The sequence below is a fragment of the Anguilla rostrata genome, chromosome 17 (genome assembly GCF_018555375.3).
Source record: "Anguilla rostrata isolate EN2019 chromosome 17, ASM1855537v3, whole genome shotgun sequence".
Taxonomy (NCBI): Eukaryota; Metazoa; Chordata; class Actinopteri; order Anguilliformes; family Anguillidae; genus Anguilla; species Anguilla rostrata.
Window position 1 is genome coordinate 8,296,242 of NC_057949.1, and position 24,433 is coordinate 8,320,674.

Genomic DNA, 24,433 nt, shown 5'->3' on the forward strand with positions numbered 1-24,433 from the left:
AAAAATGTGAAATTCTCTAGTGTGTGGTAGGGCACCGTGGCCTGGTTTTAAATCTGGATGTCCAAAGAAGAGGCTGCATGACATCACAATTTCGGTGGAGAGCATGTATTTGCGTTCTTGAATTGATCGCACTGGTGTCAACAGTGAGTGTGGCTGCTGAGTACGAGTGGGCGCTCAGAATAGGGAGAAAAAGGGAAAACAGTGTTTGAAAATGCTTTAAAAATGCATAAGCACTGAATTACAGGTGCCACTTCAAGAGGCAGCAGGACGTAGTATATTAAAGACATACGTGATCAGACGTGTCAGAGGTCATTGACAGCACTTGTTAAATGCCAGTCATGAAAGTAATTTTAAGATGTGTGTAGAATTAGAAGAAAACCATTCGTGTATATATGTCACATTTCATTTCAGCTGTGAATTCATTCATCAGAAGTTTGCATTTATAAAAAAAAAAAAAAAAAAGGAAAGAATTGGATTTAGCATGGTTGGTTTTAATCACGATCAGACTTGTCTTCAGTTTATGTTTAATGTATTTTTCTACACAATTCTCGTTTAAGATGAATGGCACTGAAGTTTAAAACTGCTTGATTTATCACATTTATTTAATTCAGAAGAACAGACACACAAATGAATGAAGTAATACTTGAAAGTTTGCGGGATTAAACTGGAGAGCTGTTCTTTTTATTTCCCCTAAACGCAGTCACACTGCTGCATGTCAGTCTTAAGCTGTTAGCCTCTTTAGAAGGTCTTGCTTTGGTCTCAGCACTCGCTTTGGTGTTTTCTGCATTTCTGACTTTCATGAGTCTTTTATTTCCCTCCCAGCATGCTTTGCACTCAGCCTGTGTTTCTCATCAGCACTTTGTCTTCTGCACCAGGGTCAAAGTTTTCTCTCTTTTTTTTCTGCCTGTACCCGAGTATTCAGAATGCTTGTCAGGCATTTAGGGATGAATACATGACTATAACTGGCCTAAAGCAGGTGGATAAACACTGCAGTAATGAGATTGTGTGGGGTTCTTTTGCAGCAGACCAAGGCCAGAAATAAGATGTGTAATTAGGCTGAGTGGTGAAAGGTGGATACCTAGGGGTGGATGGGGTTTTTCAGTCTTTCCTCAGAGATTCATTGGCCGTTGAACTCCAGCCACGGACACATTCCAAGGGGAAAGTTTTACACTCCCGTTATTATTAATGCTGTAACAGGGGCGAAACACTTTTTAAACTTGTGTTTCATCAGTTTTTTTCTGAACCGTTGAACCAGTGGAATGCCGCTTGTCATGTGCATATCAGAGCAGCAAAGACTTATTGCTTGGGGGCGGGGGTAGAGGGGGGGGGAAATCTTGGCGTTACTTCAGCTTTGTCGTCCTTTCAAACTCCAGCCTGATGGTGTGTGTAATGATTTATCCAGGCCCAGATGGAAAGGGAACTGTCTGCGTCTGTCTGCCTGGTCCTATCACTTTGCAGCAAAATGACCCGCCTCATACAGGTCACTGTCTGTTTGGGGAATGTTGGGTGACACTGACCTGCTTTCCCAACCTTTCCACCTTTTTAACCCTCTGTTTGTGTTTGCGTTTACGTAGTTTGTGATATCTAATGGTTTGTTAGTGTGTCTGTGACTGTTAACAACTGTGTCTTGCCATGATAACCTCCTAAATCTTGCCTGTTGTTTACAGAGTGGATCCCTGTCCTATGTGAGTAGCATGCAATCCCTCCTTTCACTTTTCCCTCATCAGTAGTTCCACTGTGCTTGCTGTTCACCGGTGCTTTCTGTTTCTCCCCATCCTGCAATGTTAAAGGAAGCAGTCACCACTTTTGCTATTATAGTTTGCTCATAAAAGCAATTAATAATTAACAGCCCAATTAATAGCATTAATAGTTTCATCCTCTACCTTTGCAGTAGTTCTGCTTCTTCCACATAAGAATCCCAGCATGGTTTCCACTCGGGTGTGCAGAAAGAGCTCATTAAAAATGGAAACAAAGGAAGAAACGCTTCTCACACGCATTCCCTGTGTTATTTTTTTTTGTATTCTCTTCTTCGTCCTTTTTTTTCTATCCAGTTTGGTGGTTAGCTATGTGGCTCGTCCAGAGCCGCGCTGGCTTCAACCAGGATTCACAGTGAACAGGTGTATGTGGCTTGTGTTTTGGAAGCATGGCCTTCCGTTGGGGTGAAACCTGGTGCCGCGTTCTGTCTGCCGGAGAAAACAGGCTGCTGCCCCTTCCCCTCTCTTTGCCCGGCAACCCCCTTTGCATCCCATTGGCTCCTGGTGAGGTTGATGGAGAGGAATGCAGGGAGCAGCCAGGTCTGCCAAGCTAAAGCTTGATGGAGAGGCTTGGCTTGTTGGTCTGCCTGTCGGACAGTGAGGGGAGGGGATTTTGAGAGCTAGAGAGGATCCACTCAGCCATCATACCCCTATCAGTTTTGCATTCTGGGAAAATGGATCATCGTCTCCTCACTCCCTAGAATAGAATTTACCTCCATTAGGAAGGTGTAGGGTTTGCTTCCACACCAAGTTCATTCCCCTCAGGCTTGGTGGCCCTCAGATCTCAACTCTTGGCTTCTTACATTAGGCTTTCCTTATCATTCATAAGCCATTCAGAAACGGTACTACCTCTGACACCTAATGCCAGAGTGTACAAACTGACACAATGCTGTGCTCTGGCAGTTCGTAAGCTTTTATGAACCTCTGTAAATTGTTAACAGATTATCCTGTTATACTTACAAGGTTTTGTTGCACTCCCACTTTCACTCTCTTCCACTCTCTCGCTCTAAGAATAAAGTGATTGATGGGGTGATTTTACTGCTCTCCACAGGCTTGGGTGAAAGTGGCAGTGCTGATGTGAACTCTTTGGCTGGGCACAGGGATGGCAGTGCTTGCTGGACATGATATAGAGAGGGCCGTAAAGATTAACCGGAAGCCCTTAACACGCTACGCACTCCAGTGCTAAGCTACTGCTCACAAGATAAGCTTCGCTGCCCCAGATGGCACTTTATCACTCACAGACGTGGAACTGACGGTCACTTTTATTGAGGAGCAACTGAAAAGATGTACAAGTTCTAATGGAAGTCGGTGGAGAACAGTCCCCGCTGCACTGTACTTATAGTCAGTATAGTATAGTCCGCCAGGGAACTTAATGGACATGTGCTGAGAATGAACAAGTGATTCAGTCTGGCAAGGTAACAGGCTTCTGAAACAGATGTACACCATGAATATATAACACACATACCTTGTAGACAGTTTTCATAAACCTGACTTATTGTCACATTTGTGTTTGCATCTGTATTTTTTTTTTTTCTGCCTAGGCATTCCTAGTCACTGTTCCAACAAATATAACTAATTTAATTTCTGAGCAAAATAGCTCCTTTGTGACAAGATTGAACGAAATCCCATTGGCTCTTATTCAAACCAGTATGCCACTTCCTCTGCAATAGCGGCTTGCTTATTCGTTGCTCCAAGTTCTTTGAGGTAGCTTTGGTATAGTGCATTAGGTCTGGGAGAGTACTGCAGCAGGCGCGTCCCCCTCTGAGAGCAGGGCTTCTGTTTTCCCAGAGGGCCATGGGGCGTACACTCCTCATTCCAAAAAAGAGCTGCGTTGAGATGACTTTGCTTCACAGGGCGCAACGGTGTCGTCTCCGCACTCTGACCAAAATGAGGGTGGAGCGGCGTAGTTGCTTGCTGGAGCCATTTCCACCTTTCCTTACCCCCCCCCCCGATGCTATTCTAGTGGTGTAGGGTGAGGTGGGCGGTGGAATCTCTCTCTCTCTCTGCCTCAAAGGGTTCATTTTAATACATTTATGAAATTGTTTTTTTAACATTTTTTTTTTTTAAACCACTGCCTTGTCACAATTAGCCTCCCGAAGTGGGCCGAGCGCCTGGTGGCGGTTAGCGCTGAAATAGCGCGCCGCAGGAATTTGGGCTAGGCCCAGACTCCCGAAATTGGAGCCGTGCTGCGTGTCTGCGATCCGTCTTGCTCTGGCCCCCTGTCTGCGAGCGCGAGGGCCCGTGATGGATGGGGCGAGCGGCAGGTAGCTCCTGGGGCAATGGCGGGAAAGGCGCGGAGGGGCTGCGGGACTGAATCCGCCCCTGCGGCCTGTTGCGCTGTCCGGCACGGTCGGGAAAGGAAGTGTAATTCATGGGCTCAGCGGCGGGTGCTCTCCTGTCTCACCGTTTCCAGCAGGAAAACTTAATTAAATCCGCTGTGGGCCCCTCTTTAGCCTGCATTAGAATACAGAGTATTCCACCATGACAGCCTGCCCCCTTACCTAAACTACAGAGAGGGCGAAAGTGGCAAACTGGGGCACGTTACTCTGGGTAATGTGAAATGCTTTTCTTTCTCACTGTGTCTTTTTCCCCCCACGTATTGCCACAGAGGGAAATTAATCTGAATTCCCCAGAATTGAAATTCAAGCTTTTAAGCGATCCCGGATTCCCCCCCAAACCCCCGCCTCCTGCCTCCCGCCCCACCCCTTTACTGGAGACAAAGCTGGGAGAGCCCCTGGACACCTGTGCAAACAGTATGGTTTAGTCCCGTCTGAGAAACAGGGTGTTCTGCTCTGTTTATTGGTCAAGAGAGGAGATCTCACAAACCATTTCCCCCCAATCCCGCTTTGCTGCCACTTTGGGCCTTTTGCCAGCAAGCTGGGTGAATGCTGGGCTGGACCCAACACTGGCCTGGTGTAGTTGGGAGGGGAGGAATGCTACTCTTCAGACCTGGGTCAGATACGTCCTTGAAGTCCTTTCATTCCTCAGATGCCAGTAAAGTTTTTAAAATACTGTTGCAGATCCTTCAGAATTATGTTACAAACTTACAGTCATACAGATGATGGACTTCATTCTGAACATTAGTGAAAATGGATGTTTCTTTCAAAAGTAATTGGACAGTAATGGACTGGAATTTCTTTCTGGTGTCAAAATTTGTTGTTTTTAATCCACCTGGGGCTCTGACAGTAGAGAGAGTTCTTTCAGATGGTGGCACGTACTGCGATTTATTTGGAAAAAGCAGATTCTGTACTTTATATCAACCCATCCCTCTTTTCTCTTTTTCTTTATTCTTAAGTCCATCCATGGTAATCGTCAGTAAATTAAAAAGATATAAATGAATGTTTAAAAAAAGTTGTTGTCAACTTCAAGGTCAAAGGTTCCACAGATTGAGTAGTGGCCACAAAGATGATGGGTTTTTTGAATATATGTTTTTAAAACAACTTGATTTCTGTAGCTTTATGGGAAGATTTCTGGGTAACATTTTCCGTTTAAAGAATAGTTTCTGTATTTCATCAAACTTATATTTTATGTTTCCTGATGAAATTGATCTTGTCTATTCCAAACTTCCTTGATAAAGTTGTGATCATTCTAATAATTATAGATATGTCATACTAAATGGTTCTGTATTGTATTGATCCGTGGTATAATGAAGTGACAATTTAGACATGCTTCCATGTACTATTATGTTGGATATCTGCTGTAATACAGTCTGTACTGGGATTAGAATCAAGGTGTCGAACTAACCATTTAATCAATGTGGGGGTCCTCTGCTACAGGGTGGTCATTTTAGGGGGTCTCGAGATGAAAAAATTTGGGAACCCCTGCCTTAAGTCACAGCACCTCGCTGGTCATGCACTCTGCGTGCTCCCATTGGTGTCCGCTGTTTCCTCCAGCATTCTGATACCTGTGCTCACACCTGAGGGCCAGATCACCTGAAACAGCCTGCCCCCAGTTTCCCTTCATTCGTTTACAGCCCCTAGGTGGCACTGTGCATTTTGTGGGTGGAGGTGAGGGTCCCGTCACTCTAGATGTCTCCTTCACCCTGCTCCTCATGCTGTGCACAGTTTGGGTGTCCTGTTTTCTGGAGGGTTGGTTTTGTGGCAGAGGTGTTGCACACAGTTGGTTTGGCTCTTACCCCCCCTCCCCCCCCCCCCACTCTCTCCCAGGGCGAGCTGGAACGGCAGCTCCTTCAGGCCAACCCCATCCTGGAGTCTTTCGGCAATGCCAAGACGGTGAAGAACGACAACTCCTCGCGTTTCGTGAGTAGCTCTGCCGTGCGTGCTGAGCACCTCCACCTCCCCCCCCCACACACCCTGCTGGTTCCTTAATGTCCCGTGAGAAAACGACGCCGCTCGTGCCGTACTTGTGGAAATGCTTGCATGCGTATATCTTGACCTCTGCAATCCTTGGACCCAGTGGACCAGAGGTACATCTGAACACACTTAGCCCCCCCTTTGATGGCAGCCATCTGGAGTCTGACAGACAGGGTCTGTTGGGCAAACCTAATAATGAGTGCCGAATGAGCTGCTGGAGAATTCGCTTATCGCAACCTTGCTGTGGGTGTTTCCAGAACATTCCAAGATAGTTGGCTTTGGTGTTTGTCATTTGGCCTATTTTTGGGCCGGGGGCTGTCAGCACCACAGGCCGCCTGTACGAATCCTGTTTTGAGGTACACCAGATGAGCTACTGGTCTGCCAGTATTTATGCTTGGCAGACAGCCCTTATCTTTTTGCCGTAAATGTGAACCCGAAAACGCAATATCTAATGCCAGCGTCAGGCAAAGAATTATGGTCCGGACTCTGCACCATGAGACTGACGGGGGTCCTGATTCCGCCTGGTTTGCCCACCCTGCTGAGCTCAGAAGAGGGGCCAAACTAAAGACTGCCTCCTGAAAAACCTCTCAGACAGGGCCCTGTGTGGTTTCTCAACCTTCAGCCAATGCCTGCTGAACTCCCAGAATATTGCAGCGCCAATGAAATTTTTTCCTTATATGGCTTTGAGGGGTTTAGTCTCACCAGAGTGTGCTGCTCCCGTGTGAAAGAACAGAAGAGCATAGCTGGAGAGGTGGCCAGGTGTGCTTCTGCCCCCACTAGCCCCGCCCCACCTGCCACAGTCTGTGGTGATAAAACTGACACCAGGTGGTAGGCTGCCCAGTGACACTGTATAGACACAGCTACATTCTGTGGACACAGTGTGCTCCACAGATAGCAAACTGTCTGCAGGATGGGAGCGAGACATAAACACACGTCTAATATTACATACAGACAGGATTTAGCAGACGCCTATCCAGAGCGACTTACAACTTTACATAGCACTTACATGTACCATTTATACAGCTGATATATATACTGAAGCAATGCAGGTTAAGTACCTTGCTCAAGGGTACAACGGCAGTGTCCTTACTCGGGATTCGAACCTACGATCTTTCGGTTACAAGCGCAGTTCCTTACCCACTGTGCCACACTCCGTCCTATATGGTGTAACCTCACAGACAAACCGAGACTCACATGGCGGGGCCTAGCCGCACCTATGACCATACCCTATAAACACACCCTCCAGACACACCACATTTGGACGTGCTTGGCAAACACCCCCCCTTCCCCCCCTGTACTATCCCACATACCCTCAGACTCACTGCTTACCGCTTTTCTCACTGTGTTTCACCGACAGGGCAAATTCATCCGCATCAACTTCGACGTCACTGGCTACATTGTGGGGGCCAACATCGAGACCTGTATCCTGGGGAACGGCAAACATCGCTTTAAGCAGCTCCACGATAACGGGCCACGTAGTTTGTTTCCATGGCCGTCTCCATTTATGTAATTTTAGCAAATGCCCTGTAAAATTGAGAACATGAACGCCTGTGAGTCCGCTAAGCTAACGGAGCCAGTTTTCCCATCATGTTGTACGAGCTGAACAGACCTTGACTCCAGCACCCAGATCTTTTGGAGAAATCCAGGGCCATCCGCCAGGCCAAAGATGAGCGCACCTTCCACATATTCTACCAGCTGCTGGCTGGAGCTGGGGAGCACCTGAGGTGTGAGTGTCACCCGCGCACTTTTGGGGAGGAGGAGCCGGCTAGTGAACGCCTCGCCGTCTCTGTGATGTCACCGTAGTCGTATTCCTGTGTCGTGCTTACATTTTTAACATCTCACGAGCTGATGTATCTCTAACCTCTCATTAGTGTCTCAGTAGGGTCTCGGTTTCACCAGCGACTCGCCGTGTGGTGTTGCGTGAGCTCAGTGTTTCTTCATCTCCCGGACGTTTCATTTATGTCTCACTTTTAACGGTCTCCTCACTAACATCTGATATTGAGCTCTCACCGCTTCTAGTGTCTTTTCAGTATCCCCTGAGTGGGTCACACAGATATGGATCACAAGATATGGATTCGAATTGCATGCATTAGCCCTGATTATTTTCACAGTTACGGCATCCACATCAGTTCAGGGTGGCTTTGTTTCTCTGCCTTGTTCTTTCCCAGCTATCTAGAATGCTACATATGCTCCAGTGTTGTGATAATGACACACAGGGTCAGTTCCCTGGTCTTCGGTTTGCTACAGGCTGCATCCTCACACCGCATCCCTGGCCTTGGCTTTGCTGTGCTGTTGGAGTTGCAGTGGTGTTCAGTGTTGTCTCCCTTTGCTCCCAGCCGATTTGCTCCTGGAGGGATTCAATAACTACCGCTTCCTGTCCAATGGAAACATTCCTATCCCTGGCCAGCAGGACAAGGACAACTTCCAGGAAACCATGGAGGCCATGCACATCATGAGCTTCTCGCATGACGAGATCCTAGGTAAGCACACACACACACACACACCCACACACACACACACTGCATGTACACACACTTACATACCACACATGCACACACCAGCACACACACATTCAGCACATGCCACAAAATTCGCAAACAGATTATGATGCTTCTGTTCCCATTAAAACATTGCTGGTACCAGATAAAAAAATGTATGTAAGGTTCACAAAGCACCTGCAGTGGGTGGTATGTGCACGTAACAGCACTACTAGAGAAATACATTACTTTAGTGCATCAGTTGATAGTATGGTGCAAATAGAGTTAATAGCTGATGTAATAACCAAAATTAACTGTGCTCTTTGCTCTTTCTTAGTGTGTGTTAGTATATCTGTGTTTTATATTTAATTAATCAGGTCTCCCAGAATTAATGTAGAATTCTTCTTGCTGCTGTAGCCATGTTGAAGGTGGTGTCCTCAGTGCTGCAGTTTGGGAACATCGTCTTCAAGAAGGAGAGGAACACAGACCAGGCCTCTATGCCAGAGAACACAGGTAGCCCTCTTTAGCAGTGACATCATTACCACTGCCTTCATGTCACAGAGAATAGGTGACTCTCCCTGCCAGTGACATCATCACCATGCTTCTTGCACCCACTAGTTAATTCAGGCTGTGAATCACCTTGTTATAAAATGGTGTACCACAGCCTTTAAAGAGATGTTAGAGAGGTGGGGGAAGGAGATCAGCAATAGCCAAGGGACATGGAAGTCTGTGAGACGACATGGCGGGGCCAGAAAATTTTAAACTTGAGAAGTTTTGCGTCGACACAACAGATATGAGATCAGCTTTTCCACTGTGCCAAATTCAACACAGATCCCGCTCCCCATAGCATTAAGAAACAACAGAAACTGAAATGTTTCTGCTGAAATTGCACCCTGGAGCGAACAAGCTTCAGTTTGCTCAAGGGTGAAATAAACGTACCAGGTGTGTTTTTCTTTCCAATTTTATTACATTTTTTATTTCTGCATACCTTAGTCATTGGAGCACCAGGAAATAGAGAGGAATCCATGCAGTCGTTTTTCTATGAACACACTTTAACAGTCATTCAGGGTCAGCTGCAGCAGTGAAGCTTTTAAATGGTGGTTACCTGTTGAGATCAGACCAGGGTTGTCTGTGGGGATCCGCATATCTGGTGGTTTAGCCAAACAAAGAATGTCGGAATCCATGCAAAAAAAAAAAAAAAAGACTTGAGATAAATACGTATGACTCATTTTCCAGACCTCAAACCTGTCAAAAGTTTAAACCAGAACCGGTCTGTGAACAATTTAAAATGTGCTCTAAGCATGTAAGACCATAGATGGAGTTTAACTTCTGTCTCCACCCCTTACGCCTTCTCCCCCTCCCCCCTGACTCCTCCCTTTCACTCTCCCTTGCCCCTTGGCTCAACCTCTTCTTCCCTCTCCCTTTTGCCTCTTGCTCCACCCCAGGCCCCGCCCCCCCTCACCCCATCACTCACAGCTGCCCAGAAGCTGTGTCACCTGTTGGGTATGAATGTGATGGAGTTCACGCGCGCCATCCTGTCTCCCAGGATCAAGGTGGGCCGTGACTACGTGCAAAAGGCCCAGACCAAAGAGCAGGTATACGAGCTCCCTTTGCTGAGATACGAGCCACATATGGCACCCGAGAACAAGAGCTCCATGTATTCATAGCTAGATGTGCCTTAGAAAGGGGATGGATACATTTGCCTTAATTTAGCAGATGCTGTTATGCACATTGACTTATAATGCAGGAGAGCATAAGTGTATCCAGATGAGTAATACTGTGAGTAATACTGCCAGACCTGGCTAACGGCATTCCCAGACCAGTGAGCTTAAGTGTAACATTGCTAAAGCACTAAATGTTAACAATGTTAACAATGCCAACCTATGACACCGCTGCTGGATCAGTTAGCCAGCGAAGTCGTAATTAAGCCCGGTTAGTACCCAGTGTTCTCCTCTCCCCTCCAGGCGGACTTTGCGGTGGAGGCTCTGGCGAAGGCCACGTACGAGCGGCTGTTCCGCTGGCTCGTTCACCGGATCAACAAGGCGCTGGACAGGACCAAGCGCCAGGGCGCCTCCTTCATCGGCATCCTCGACATCGCCGGCTTCGAGATCTTCGCGGTACGGAGCGAACCGTTGCCGCCGCTCACAAGTTTAAGCCGAAGAGGTGTCTCGGGAGAGTAACTGCCGTTTGCTCCTGTTCTCTCCCATCTGTTGCATTGTTCTTTTTTTTTTTTTGAAAACGTCTGCATTAAATTATGGATGAGCACAACTGCTGCTGTGCATTACTCTGTCTGAGGTCTTTGGGGTTGTGTGTGTCTGTGTGTGAGTGTGTGTGTGTGTGTGTGTGTGTGTGTGTGTGTGTGTGTGTGTGTGTGTGTGTGTGTGTGTGTGTGCTTGAGTGCCTGTATATGGGTGTGTGTGTTCAGGTATATGTAACTTCAGGCCCTACCACTAGAGGCCCAGTCTGCCCTGAAGGGGCCAATTTGATTTCAGGCAGTTAACCCTCAACTGTGTAACTGACCTTGAAAAGGAGGTGAAGGAAGACAGTGTTTTATTTCCATTGAGGAAACATGATTTTTCTCTTCAACAACTCCTGATTTACTTTTGGATAATGATGAACAGCAACTTGCCAGTGCTAAGGTCTGTCCATAGGCTGCTGTTCACAATGTGAAATGGATTGTTGAGTTGTCTGCTTTGTTGTGAGCTGGGGTTTATGGGCAATGAAAAGCTTCTTCAGAAAATTTTTGGAAACCTCTCGGTCTGTAAGAGAACATGGGTGAGGTGATACGTGTGTTGTGCTCATGTGTCATCTCTGCTTTTCTGTCTTTCAGCTGAACTCGTTCGAGCAGCTCTGCATCAACTACACCAACGAGAAGCTGCAGCAGCTCTTCAACCACACCATGTTCATCCTGGAGCAGGAGGAGTACCAGCGGGAGGGCATCGAGTGGAGCTTCATCGACTTCGGCCTGGACCTGCAGCCCTGCATCGACCTCATCGAGAGGCCGGTGGGTGACCTCAGCAAGGCGGGGCAGGGAATGGGGTTGCCGTGGAGTCTTGAAAGACCTGAAAACCTTTGTCTCGTTCTTTCCTCTGGCAGACGAACCCTCCTGGTATCCTGGCCCTGCTGGATGAGGAGTGCTGGTTCCCCAAGGCCACGGATAAGTCCTTTGTGGAGAAGGTGGTGCAGGAGCAGGGCACGCACTCCAAGTTCCAGAAACCCAGGCAGCTGAAGGACAAGGCCGACTTCTGCGTCATCCACTATGCCGGCCGGGTACTGACAACCTTTCCGGGGACTACATTTCCCATGGTCCCACAGCCCACTGGGGAGAATGGTCCTTTGTGCATTACCTTAGATTTTGACCAGCAGCCAAACCATAGATTCCATATGCCCACAGGTTACTTGCTCTCTTGTAACGCAATTCTCATGTCAGCCAACAAAGATAATGAAATAGAGATAAGGTTGTGGTGACATCACTTTGTTAGTATAAAACACAGAAGAGCAGTGAAGAAGTGGCCCGAAAGAATCCTGTCGCCATCGGGGTAATTTTGTTTGTTACTAGCCTGTTTGGCGATTGGTGGAGCTGTTCACAATCTTATCCCTCCTATCCCTGTTAGCCACCAGAGAGTAAGATAGCAGTTTTTTTCCAGCTCTGTTTTACATAGAGAGGCCTCAGAGCTTGCACAGAAAGCCCTCGTGCATGTCAGTGGCCCAGCTTATTTCAAATTTATTCCGGATTCATTCCACAAAATGTTGTGTCAATGAAGGATTGTAGAACCCTCTGCCCCATGGTTTGTCACAGTGGGTTTTTTTTATTTTTTATTATCAAAGTTGAGTTTCCACAGATACAGTTTTGCTCCACATATACTTTATATTTCACAGTGTGGATATATGACTGTATTACTGGGGTTTTACCTTTGACCTATGACCTTTGCTGTCTCCTGTAGGTGGACTACAAGGCTGATGAGTGGCTAATGAAGAACATGGACCCCCTGAATGACAACGTGGCCACGCTGCTGCACCAGTCCACTGACAAGTTTGTTGCTGAGTTGTGGAAGGATGGTAAGCATCCAGGCCCATCTGGTGGCGTCCAATCCCCTCCGGGAATTTAACAAATATCAGAGGGCCTGTCCTTGACTCATTTTCACAAACTTACCACAGCTCACTGTTATTGAGCCAATAATACTCCTTCCCTCACCCTGGTGTTTGTGTGACTACATTTGTTTTGTTTTTTTTAACCCTAACACAACTAGTCATATCCTCCCTGGTTTTATACTTTTTACAGAGTACTTTTTATACTTATTTTCTTTCTATCTTCTTTTTTCCTCCTTTTCTCATTCTCCTCTTCCTGCCGCCTCCTTCCGGTTCCTCTCCCGTAGAGATTCAGACTTTTCAAAGAGCCTGTTTCTATGACGGCGTGTCCATGCCCTTTGACCCTGCGGGTGTGAATGTATGTGACGACGCAGGTGTGTGCTTACGGCCTGCGATGTGCGGTCTCAGAAACACTGACATCGTAGGGCTGGGGGGTCCATTCAGACCCGTAAAAGCACCGTGCGGGTGCAGTCCGGCACTACAATACAGTCAAGACTGTGATTTGTTGGATCCAGTGTTAGTTCTGGATCTGTGATCATTAAAGCCGCGTTTCCACCGAAATTACCCGGAACTTTCAGTCCCAGGAACTACTTTACCAGGAACTAAAAGGTTCCTTCAGCCAATGGTTGTCTGCGTTTCCACCGGGGTCTAAAGTACCGCGAAGATTAGGTAAATTAGCCCACTGACGTTGTCGTCGGTCCATCTGTCATATGAGTTCTTCTGTAACCCCATACTACCACCGAAGTAGCCTACATTATTTTCTAATAACCGGGACAGCCCGGAGGGGTTTATTCCATTTATATACAACGGGTTACCAACAATGACTATATATGGTTACTTTTGTATTTATTGATTTTCATATATCCTCTCAAACACATTCATTAACAGCAGAAAACATGCACACGTTGTAAACAATTAGCTGTTTTATTACTTTCTCGTCGTCAATTCCATATAGGCTAATCGCAAAATGACAAGAATAGAACGAAAACTCGGACTTGCGTGAAAATGTAAATTAATAGTGGTACAGCCACCGTTTGCTTTCCTTCGAAGTTACTGCTAGCCGAGCAGCGACGTGTGCCCTCCAGATGCGAACCATGCACCATAAATGAGTCCATAGTCTTCCTGGTCTTTTCGTGGAATTGAAAAATGGCAGTAAAATTGAGTAAAATTACGGCAGTCTGAAAAAGCTAAAGGGAAGATTACTAGAATTAACCTGTTATTTTACCCGGATAAAAAGTGCGGAAGGTGATTTCCAGTTTGCTTGTACTGTATCACCAATGTTAATCGTGCAGAACTACCGCATACCTCACATAACTGTATCAAACGTTTTGAGTCAATTACAACGGGCTAACAAAGAAAATCCGGAAGAAAATATTCAGCAACCGAATTAATCCGTTTGAATGTTTTGGTAGCCTACGTAATATGCTGTCCCAGCACGAATGCTTAGCATTTTATAAAACGAATACTAAAGCAAGAAAAGAACAGAAGAGCACACGTTATAATTCCAAGACGTTGACAGGTTATAACCAAAAGTAGGCTACTGCGCCGCAGTAGTTTGATTTGAAGTTATTATGAAAATAAATTGGTTTGCGCTGCATATTTTCAAACATGGCGGGTAATGGCGGAAAATAAATACAACACAAACGCTACGAGTACTCGACCAATCAGAAATGTTCAGCGCTGCAAGCTCCACCCAAAAGGTTCCTGTACTTTCGGAAAGTACTACCCCCCGAGCAGGAACGTTTTGGGGGGTAAAACAAAGCCCCCAGAACTAAATTTAGACCCTAGTTCCTGCGGTGGAAACGCACTGAGTTCCTCAAAAGGTTCCTAGTTCCGGGGTATAGTTCCTGCGGTGGAAACGCGGCTTAAGTCGCAGAGTGAGAGTTCACAGGAGGATCCGTTTCAGCTTTTAATTCGTAATGGATTATGTTGACCGTTGGACAGGAAGCAACATTGTCAACCTTTATTTTTTTAGGAAGTCATATTGAGATTAAAACCTCTTTTATAAATGAGACCTAACCAAGATAAGACAAGGGTCATAAGGTAGCAGACAGAATCACAAAACCGTATAACAGAAAGACTGATACTTGAAGAAACAACAGACATACAGAAAGAAGAAAACTAAAGAAACATATATGGATACATTTTTTTTAAATCTGGAAACTCGCCGAGCACATTAAGGAATATCTGTTTAGATTTAGTTGGAGATGTAAAAGATTCAAGTTTGAGGTTTGTTCCAAGATGATGGACCATAGACATTTACTCCCATTTTCTGTTCTATTGCTAGGAACTTTGAAAATCAGCCAGTTGTGTGATCATAAGTTATGTCGGTTCTGTGCTATGTGAAACTTCAAAGAAATATATCCAGGTAGTTTTCCTTGAATGGCTTTGAAAATGTCATTGAATGCATAGCAGTGATGCATCATCAACTGCACAAGAGAGATCCAGCCAACCAAGGTGTATGATTTACAGTGGTACATTGTGCATGTACATTGTGCTCTGAATTTGTGATGGGCCATAGGCTTGTATTTGTACTTGTCGAGCTTTTTAAAGGACTCTTAAATCTGTATACAGTGTCTGGAGGTTTTATGCCTAAACATTTATTTACCTCCCAGATCAATTGTGACACCATCCAAGGTGTTGATATGAAGATTAGTACTACAAGAATTCACTACATGTGCATTCAGTGGAGAAACTTGTGGCCTTGGTTTTTAAGGAATTTAAAAGTAATTTAAGATCAGAACAGTACATGTTGAATTTATATCGGACTAAATTCTTAAACTAATTCTGGGTTCACAAACCATATTATCAGTATTGCGATTATAGTCACAAGATTGAATGTAATCCCTCCCCCAGTATGATTTAGATAAATGATAAAGAGCATTGGCCTAAAATCAGCCGTACTAGAGCGCCATTATTCATGGTGTTAGAATCCTCAGATGCATCTCGGTTTTATAATCTGTGATCTTTCATGCAGATAACTTTGAAACCGACCATAAACTAAGAAACCTGATGCTGAATCAGCACTCCTCTTCTGCAAGGTTTTATTAATACAGGCCATGGGCTGTTTTGTATGTAAAATTATGCATTGAATGCGAAAAAAGATGAGCAGTGCTTTAAGTTATGTATTTAATTCCATTTAATAATTTCATGTATTCATTTATTTTCATAAATTTTGCCGGCTGTGGAAGGTAGGATTGTAATCTGTCCTGCTGTAGAACTTCAACCTCTTGACGCGTGATTTTTGGGTTGGTGAGAGGGGTTGGGGACCCAGAGGAGCCGCTGGGCTGTCCGGTGGCTGGTGGAACTCCTGCAGGGTTTACTGCGGTGTATGTGGACTTCAGGGGGAACGGAGGAACGGATGTTCGGCCTGGTGGGAGGGAGAGATTGATGGAACGGTCCGTTTGTTTTCTCACGGAATGAAAGCAGCGAGGTGTGGAGAGGTGCTGGTGGGGACGAGCGCCGGCAGATGTTCCGGTGTGTGTTCCGCACGCCCGCGGAGGCCGAACTCTGGGCCGTGGGGCACCCAGCACCAGAAGCTTCCGTCTGCTCTAAACGCATTCGGCACTCACCTGCGAACTGGCATGTGTGCGGTCAGACACAGTGTTCAGAGCTCTCACGATGGATGTCCGTTGTGCCATTTTTGCGGTCATGTGGTTTTGATTGTGGAAGGTAATGTTTTTTTTTAATGCATATGTGCACTCTCTTACTGCTGGAATTTTTTGTACAAAAATGTCTACCTCGGAGGATGGTGTATTTTTGTAGTACACTTTTATGTGTGAGCTGAACTGCATGCTAGACCACTAATCTAAGGCTTTGATCTCTGAAATGTAAAACATTTGTAAAATTGTATGTATTGTTATTGTTAATAATATCAGTAGTACAAAAAAAACAACAAGAACAGGATGGTTTATATGGAATTATACAGGTCAGTATGAACTCCTATACTGACCTGTATAATTCCATATCAATTCTATATAATAAGTGATTATTAACTGCCAGAATTGACAGGAAATTCCCTCTAGAGATTATAATAGACATCGGGTGCAGGTGCTGCTAGGCAATAGGAGTTCTGATTTACAGGAGGTTGATGGATGCAGTGTGGTCCAAAAACTTTTAAAGCGCTTTTTGTTTTTAAAGCAGAAAACTCAAGGTTTTGAAAGTGCTTGATTTTTTTCTGTTCTTGAATGTTATAATGGACCCCTTTATCCTGTACATAAAGGGTTTCAATCTTTTTAATTATTGACCCCTCATCAGCCACACTGCAAAGCTATAACTGGTACTTACCTAACTGTTGTTTTTATTTAAAACAAAATGTAGCATTACAGTTCTTTCGTGATTTGTTTTCCATAAACCTATGGAAAAACTATATAAGTTTTTTTTTTTTTTCTTTTTTCCCCCTAAAGTATATATTTGGCTGGACACATGGAATGAGAACAAAAAGTCTTTCTTTTTTTTGGGGGGGGGGGTTTCCTGGCAAGGCCTTGGTCTCTGGAGGCTGTTCAAATATTCGCCCCTCTCCATCACACCATTGCAAACGCTGCCCCCATCCACAGCCGTAAAATTCCGTGCCTCGGTGATATTGACATGTTTGATTCTACCAAATACTTCCCCCGCTTTATTTTTATATTGATTGATGGATTTCATTTGACGCTGGGTTTTGCTTCATTGTATGTGAAGGGACTTGCACGATGGCATCGAGTGGAGCCACTGCTCTGAAAAAAATGGCTTATATTTTAAAAGGAAGAGAAGCAGAAGCAGAGGCAGAGGAAAAATGTGTTCAAATCATCTGGGTGTTTTGAGAATTATGTTGCCGTGGCAGTTTCTTGAACGGCTTTGATATTTCCTTTAGATTTATGGGTCCACCATGTTCTTGAGTAATATCCTAATACGGACAAAAGAAGACAAAATCCATATTGTTTCTGGAATGAAATGGAAGTCAATTTCTGCCAGAGAGAGAGAGGTAGTTACTTATAACAAGAAATAAGGCCTCATTGGCTACTTATTTGGTGCCTTCTGGCTTTCACTGTGTGATCTACTAAAGTAGACTGTTCGCTGACACATGGGAGAATGAGATATCACAAAGCTCACTCATGATTTTACTTACTGGAAAAATGCAATAACTGGAAACCACAGGAAACCGCAGTGGCTGGTTCTCTGATAACATATGGTAGCTCTGCCCATTTTTGGACTCACTAAGTCTCACTTTTGCATCGCTTCAATATGCTAACCTAACCTAAAACAATGTATCAGCTAATACATGGTACACACTGTAGATGACTTGTGGAGGACCTCATAAGTGACCTTGCGCTTTGCTGGTCTGAGCCCCTTACATTATGGTAGCCAAGGTAATCCCCCCCCCCCCCTTCCCTACAATACCCCACAGTCTCAACCCCCACCTTTGGATGACTGGTCACCTGAAAATTCAGATTCTATTTCATGTAGGGCCACAAAATATGGAATTGGACCTGTGACCAGTTGGCTGTCCCGTTGTTCCCATTGGCTATCCTTGGTGTTCAGCCAGACCAACTCCCCATCCTAGTGTACTGCTCTGCGTCCTCTCATCCCTTTCCTGTCCCTCCAACCTGCACCCCCCCCCCCCCCCCCAACAGTGGACCGCATTGTGGGCTTGGACCAGGTGGCTGGGATGAATGAGACCACATTCGGGGCTGCCTACAAGACCAAGAAGGGCATGTTCCGCACCGTGGGACAGCTGTACAAGGAGTCCCTCACCAAGCTCATGGCCACGCTCCGGAACACCAACCCAAACTTTGTCCGATGCATCATCCCCAACCACGAGAAGAGGGTAAGAGCGCCCGCCCCCCCCCCCCCATTTCACAGTCTCTTCTTCGAAACCACACATGCCTCATGGGATTACCCACCTCGTCTGCCAAAATTAGGACCCTGTGAGGGAAGTCTGTTTTAAGGAGTGGGTAAAGTGGTGGCCTGCAGGCCTTACAAAATTTCACCACACACATTCCTGTCCGTTTTCACAAGACATAAATGGTTTCTGGTATGTGGTACGGTATATGCCCCCCAAAAAAACCCACAAATGAGCATCTGAAAATGGGTCACACAGACAAGTGTGTGAAGGAGAAATGTTTTTTTGTTTGTTTTTTTTTTTCCTCCCTGTTGACTGCTCATTGCTTACCACACAGCCGCAAGGTTGTGGTGATTACAGGTCCCATAGAGAAAGCAACGTTCACCGTTCCGAGATGCATGTTTAAATTCAGGGAGGCGATTGGCAGGATATATCTCTTACTGTAGTTACTGACTTTTACCTGTGATTGAATCGCCACCTATTTTGATCTCTCCTATTTTGATTTATTTGGATTTAAATACATTTTTTTAAATTTAAATTTAAAAAAATGGTAAAATTTAAAAGAGCTGTCCTAAAAACCGACTTTTTTAGAGGCTTCCAAGAAACCAATTGCATGAGAAAAAAGCAGTTTTCCATGAGAAAAAACGACTGTGGGAAAAATTCTAAAATGTTTTGGTATAAAGATTAAATGAACTGCAGTGAGGATCCAAGTTACAGTATAAAGGACACTGCAGCAATCAGTTCAGTGTACTTAAGATTAAATGTGCTGTGGCGTCCCAGAAAGTATTCCATGAGCTGAAATATTTGACCTGTTATGCATCAGGGGAAAAGCGGTCTTCCACAGGAATTGGCTGTGTGTTGGTTGAATTGGATAAGTGAAGGTATTCAGTGTTGGGGTAACTTGTGTATTACTGTAATGAGTAAAAAAAAGACCCATAGTCTTTTTTTACTCTTAATCCTTCTTCCCTTTCTCTCTCAGGCCGACTTTGCTTTTGTGTTATTGCTCCTGTGCCCCATAATCCTACTGTTATCCTCCATGGCTCATATCCCATAATGCCCCTTTCTCTTCCTCCCTGCCTCAGGCAGGTAAGCTGGACCCCCACCTGGTCCTGGACCAGCTGAGGTGTAACGGTGTTCTGGAGGGGATCCGCATCTGCAGACAGGGCTTCCCCAACCGCATCATCTTCCAGGAGTTCAGACAGAGGTATGGAGTGCATTATATTTTTTCATTTTTTTTAAATTTCCAATTACTTTGTAAGGGCAGATACACATTGACATAGATACATTGTAGAAAACATTAAAGTTAGCTTATGCTAATTTCATTGGTTGTCCCTAGAAGGCCCCAAAATACAGAATATGCATAGGATGGCATGGCATATACCAAAATTTACTTTCTTTTTATTTACTATTGATTCCACTAGGAAACCAGTCTGTAAATAAAAATTGTATGTAAAAAAAAAAAAAATTGTATGTAAATTACAAAGAATTAAACATGGTGGAATCAGAAGTACATTTGGAAGGGATTTTTTCCCAGGCGTGATTGTATAATTTTAATAACGTCCAGTGTCATTCTGAGGTTACTCCGATTGGTTAAGAGACGCGCACGCGCAGTATGCACCACATGGTGGCGCTGTGGCTGCCTTGCGGCTGCCTGTGTCGACGGTGTCCACACACTCCTCACACTGCGGTCCCCGGCAGTGCCATTCCGGTGCTCGCGGCTGGCAAACGAACAGAAGGCTCACGCTCTTCCCTCTTTTTCCATTTCAAAGGTATGAGATCCTCACCCCTAACGCCATCCCCAAGGGCTTCATGGATGGCAAGCAGGCCTGCGCCAGGATGGTAATGGCTCATCTCTCTGTGCTTTTTCTGTGACTGTTATTGGCATACGCAGGTATTTATTTGTTTCTTAAAAAAAAAAACATGAACTTAAAATGTGGAGAAACTCAGTGGAGCATTGTGGGATTGCTGTTTCTCTGTGGCCCCTTCCTCCATTTGGGCTCTGCATCCAGGGATGTTATCTTTACCGTGATGAACGTGAACACATGAATGCGAATCAATGACCATCATCACATCCCTGGATTTCAAGAGCATGCCATGCTCTGCATTTACAGTCCATTTTTCTATTCCAGTGGAGGTTCCCTTTAATAACATACAATAAATATGGAGAGAAATCATGGGTCTTCTTTATAGATTAAATATTTGGTACAGTCCAATTCATTTGTCTCTGTCTCACACCCAACTTCCATTCTGCTTGTTTTTAATCCTCGCAGATCCGGGCCCTGGAGCTGGACCCCAACCTGTACCGGATTGGGCAGAGTAAGATCTTCTTTCGAGCCGGGGTGCTGGCTCACCTGGAGGAGGAGCGTGACCTCAAGATCACCGACATCATCATCTACTTCCAGGCGGTCTGCCGAGGGTACCTGGCGCGCAAGTGAGTCCCTCTTTCTGCCCCCAAAAACGCACAGACCAAGCATGTGCCCCGCTGGCTGCCAAAACGGACCCGCACCCCCGTAATGACCGTGTCATACGCACAACCAACTGTCATTTACACAGGCGCGACTGTGTCTCTAGCACAGGCGTAACCGTTAGCCCAGGTGTGACTGTGACCTGTTTCCTGTCTCAGGGCCTTTGCTAAGAAGCAGCAGCAGCTCAGTGCCCTGAAGGTCCTGCAGAGGAACTGCGCAGCCTACCTGAAACTGCGCCACTGGCAGTGGTGGAGGCTCTTCACCAAGGTGTGTGTGTGTGTGTGTGTGTGTGTGTGTGTGTGCGTGTGCGTGTGCGTGTGCGTGTGCGTGTGCGTGTGCGTGTGCGTGTGCGTGTGCGTGTGCGTGTGCGTGTGCGTGTGCGTGTGCGCGTGCGTGCGTGCGTGTGTGTGTGTGTGTGTGCGTGTGTGTGGTTTCTGTGCATGGGCAGTAAGCACTCACTAACACTGTTAATCTACCTACTTCTCTGATGGCTTCAGAGCTTGCATTTTATGAGTATTTTGTGATCAGCCAATAGCAATTAACCGGTGTGCCACTGGGCCCCGCCCTCCCGCCTCCCGTGCAGGTGAAGCCGCTGCTGCAGGTGAGCCGGCAGGAGGAGGAGATGCAGGCGAAGGATGAGGAGCTGCTGAAGGTGAAGGAGAAGCAGAGCAAGGTGGAGAGCGAGCTGGTGGACATGGAGCGCAAGCACCAGCAGGTGAGTCTTCGCGATGGTGTCCCTTCCCTCCCCCATCTCCAAGGCGACGCCAGGCCCCTCCGCCCCCTGCCTCCACGGTGGCAGAGGCCTCAGGGTCACCTGGCAGCCATGCCAGTATACTGGGCCAGGTGACCTGATACGGCTGGCTTCAGCCCTCCAGGGTAGGGTGAGTTTGTGGGAGGCGAGCTTTGCTATGTTACTGCTGCATTAGCTCCTCCCAGTGACATGTCAGCCCCTTGGTCTGAGGGGCGGGGCTCTGACGGGTCCTGGGTTGTGAGGGGCGGGGCTGTGACGGATTCTGGGTCTGAGGGGCGGGGCTGTGACCGGTTTCAGGTGTGAGGGGGCAGGGCTGTGACGGGTTCTGGGTGTGAGGGGGCAGGGCTGTGATGGGTCCCTGGGTGTGAGGGGCGGGGCTGTGATGGGTCCTGGGTCTGAGGGGCAGGGCTGTGACGGGTCCTGGGTTGTGAGGGGCTGGGCTGTGATGGGTCCTGGGTTGTGAGGGGCGGGGCTGTGATGGGTCCTGGGTTGTGAGGGGCGGGGCTGTGACGGGTCCCTGGGTTGTGAGGGGCGGGGCTGTGATGGGTCCTGGGTTGCCCTGCAGCTGACGGAGGAGAAGAACATCCTGGCGGAGCAGCTGCAGGCGGAGACGGAGCTGTTCGCGGAGGCGGAGGAGATGCGCGCCCGCCTGGCCGCCAAGAAGCAGGAGCTGGAGGAGATCCTGCACGACCTGGAGTCCCGCGTGGAGGAGGAGGAGGAGCGGAACCAGAGCCTGCAGAACGAGAAGAAGAAGATGCAGTCTCACGTACAGGTAAGAGTCTCATACATGTAAGAGGGTCACACAGGTTGGAGTCACACATACAGATCACACAGTTAAGAGACTTACACACAGGTAAGAATCGCTCGCATACTGGTAACAGTCTTGTATACAGATAAGTGTCATTCACTCAGGTAAGAGTTATAAAAGTATAAAACTAATTTATGAAATATAGGATTGTCAACAAAATGTCCTTAAAAGGGGACCCCATGTTAGGAACCCTGTGTTTTACACATTTGTTACCAAGGCTGCTCATAAAGAAACCGAAAACCCGGGGCAAGCTTTTGGAGCACATCATTTGTGTGGTTCTTGGATTGCTGTTGTGGGTCGGTGTGGGAGCCGCGTTTGTGTCTCTCTTGCAGGACCTGGAGGAGCAGCTGGATGAGGAGGAGGCCGCCCGGCAGAAGCTCCAGCTGGAGAAGGTGACGGCCGAGTCCAAGATGAAGAAGTACGAAGAGGACATCTTGCTGCTAGAGGACCAGAACTCCAAATTCCTCAAGGTGAGGGGAGGGGCAGAAGCCCATCTCACTTCACAGCCCCCCATCCTTAGCTGGGCAGTACCATCTATAGCTTTCAACTTACATTATGTCATGATTCTCCATTTCAAAGTGTCAACATTAATATGTGTGCTACTATATGTAATTAATATTAGTCACATGCTTGTCATAGTTTTAACTCTTAACATTTATGAAGCACTTTTGAAATGAATGAGCAACGTGTCTCTGGCCCCTGCCTGCAGGAGAAGAAACTGCTGGAGGACAGGATCAGTGAGATGACCTCACAGCTTACTGAGGAAGAAGAGAAGGCCAAGAATCTGGGGAAGGTGAAGAACAAGCAGGAGGTGATGATGGTTGACCTGGAAGGTGAGGGATACCCCCTTGGTTGTTGGTGTGCGACCACCAGGTGTGGCTGTGGAGACGGGTGATCATGTGACCCGTATAAACCTCGATCCTGCACCCTTCAGAGCGGCTGAAGAAGGAGGAGAAGACTCGCCAGGAGCTGGACAAGGCCAAGCGGAAGCTCGAGGGCGAGACCACGGACTTTCAGGACCAGATCGCCGAGCTGCAGGCCCAGATCGAGGAGCTCAAGATACAGCTGGCCAAGAAGGAGGAGGAGCTGCAAGCCCTACAGGCCAGGTGAGGTCACATGACCTCCCCATCTGTCCTGGGAGGCCAAAGCCACAGATGCTCTGCAGCTCCTGCTATCCTGTCCTCCACACTGCCCCGTTCTACTCAGGGTGGTCTCCAGACAAGGTCCTGGACAGCCTCAGGGAGGCTATTGTTTGTTGTGACTCAGCATTTAATTGATAATTTAAAGCAGCTGATTACACAGTTAACTCAACTCTCCTGGTATTTGGGTCTGAACTGGTTTTTGATTATAAGGTAAAAAAAACGAAAACCAGCAAACTCTGTGACTCCCAAGAGCCCTGTTCTCGTTGTAGGAGGTTCCAGTTGGACGTTCCTGGTTCTCTGTTGCAATGCTTGGTACAGATTCTCTTTGACCATTCCCACTTCATTAATATTTGTAGAAATTCAGAAAGTCACAACATGTTTTCAGTAACTTTGGAGACAAGAAATTTTACCACCGGGATTTCGGTGTTGGCCAGTGCACGTAAATCTATGCTGAAACAAACCTCTCCACATCTCATTTAAACCAGTTGTGATGACTTTGATCATTATGAGAAATGGCTGTGCATTCCAGCTGCTCAATCCAATTGGCATTTCGCTTGCTCTCTCACTCTCGCTACTTAAGGGAGTTGGAGAGTAGGCTGATTTTATAAAGCCTTCCCCTACCACCTGAGGCTTGTTGATTTTTCTTGGGAAATAAAAACCCCATCTGACAGCTGTTTTTCAAGGCACTGTTGTAGGTGGACGGGCTACACGGTCTGGTTGCCCTGTTAAGATGCAGCAGGAACATAACATGTTTCAGCGGAGAGCATGTTCTTGTCTACCCTCTCCCGAAACCCTTCCACGTTGCCATAGTCC

The 24,433-nt window shown here is 46.5% G+C and overlaps 1 protein-coding gene across 5 annotated transcripts in view; it reads left to right on the forward strand.

The window, feature by feature from the left end:
* LOC135243821 (myosin-10) overlaps positions 1 to 24,433 on the forward strand; it is an 87,699-nt gene that overhangs the window by 52,332 nt on the left and 10,934 nt on the right. For 3 of the 5 annotated variants that reach the window (XM_064315887.1, XM_064315891.1, XM_064315890.1), the window contains exons 6-25: positions 5,921 to 6,013; positions 7,425 to 7,488; positions 7,695 to 7,793; positions 8,404 to 8,547; positions 8,962 to 9,057; positions 10,021 to 10,139; positions 10,509 to 10,661; positions 11,375 to 11,548; positions 11,641 to 11,814; positions 12,489 to 12,603; positions 18,246 to 18,439; positions 19,537 to 19,658; positions 20,224 to 20,293; positions 20,725 to 20,885; positions 21,078 to 21,186; positions 21,503 to 21,634; positions 22,236 to 22,442; positions 22,811 to 22,948; positions 23,188 to 23,311; positions 23,413 to 23,584. In XM_064315887.1, the coding sequence (XP_064171957.1) occupies positions 5,921 to 6,013; positions 7,425 to 7,488; positions 7,695 to 7,793; positions 8,404 to 8,547; positions 8,962 to 9,057; positions 10,021 to 10,139; positions 10,509 to 10,661; positions 11,375 to 11,548; positions 11,641 to 11,814; positions 12,489 to 12,603; positions 18,246 to 18,439; positions 19,537 to 19,658; positions 20,224 to 20,293; positions 20,725 to 20,885; positions 21,078 to 21,186; positions 21,503 to 21,634; positions 22,236 to 22,442; positions 22,811 to 22,948; positions 23,188 to 23,311; positions 23,413 to 23,584 (2,660 nt within the window). Of the gene's footprint in view, positions 1 to 1,667; positions 1,686 to 5,920; positions 6,014 to 7,424; positions 7,489 to 7,694; positions 7,794 to 8,403; positions 8,548 to 8,961; positions 9,058 to 10,020; positions 10,140 to 10,508; positions 10,662 to 11,374; positions 11,549 to 11,640; positions 11,815 to 12,488; positions 12,604 to 18,245; positions 18,440 to 19,536; positions 19,659 to 20,223; positions 20,294 to 20,724; positions 20,886 to 21,077; positions 21,187 to 21,502; positions 21,635 to 22,235; positions 22,443 to 22,810; positions 22,949 to 23,187; positions 23,312 to 23,412; positions 23,585 to 24,433 lie in introns of all 5 variants that reach the window. The other 2 variants (XM_064315893.1, XM_064315892.1) reach the window with 1 other exon arrangement.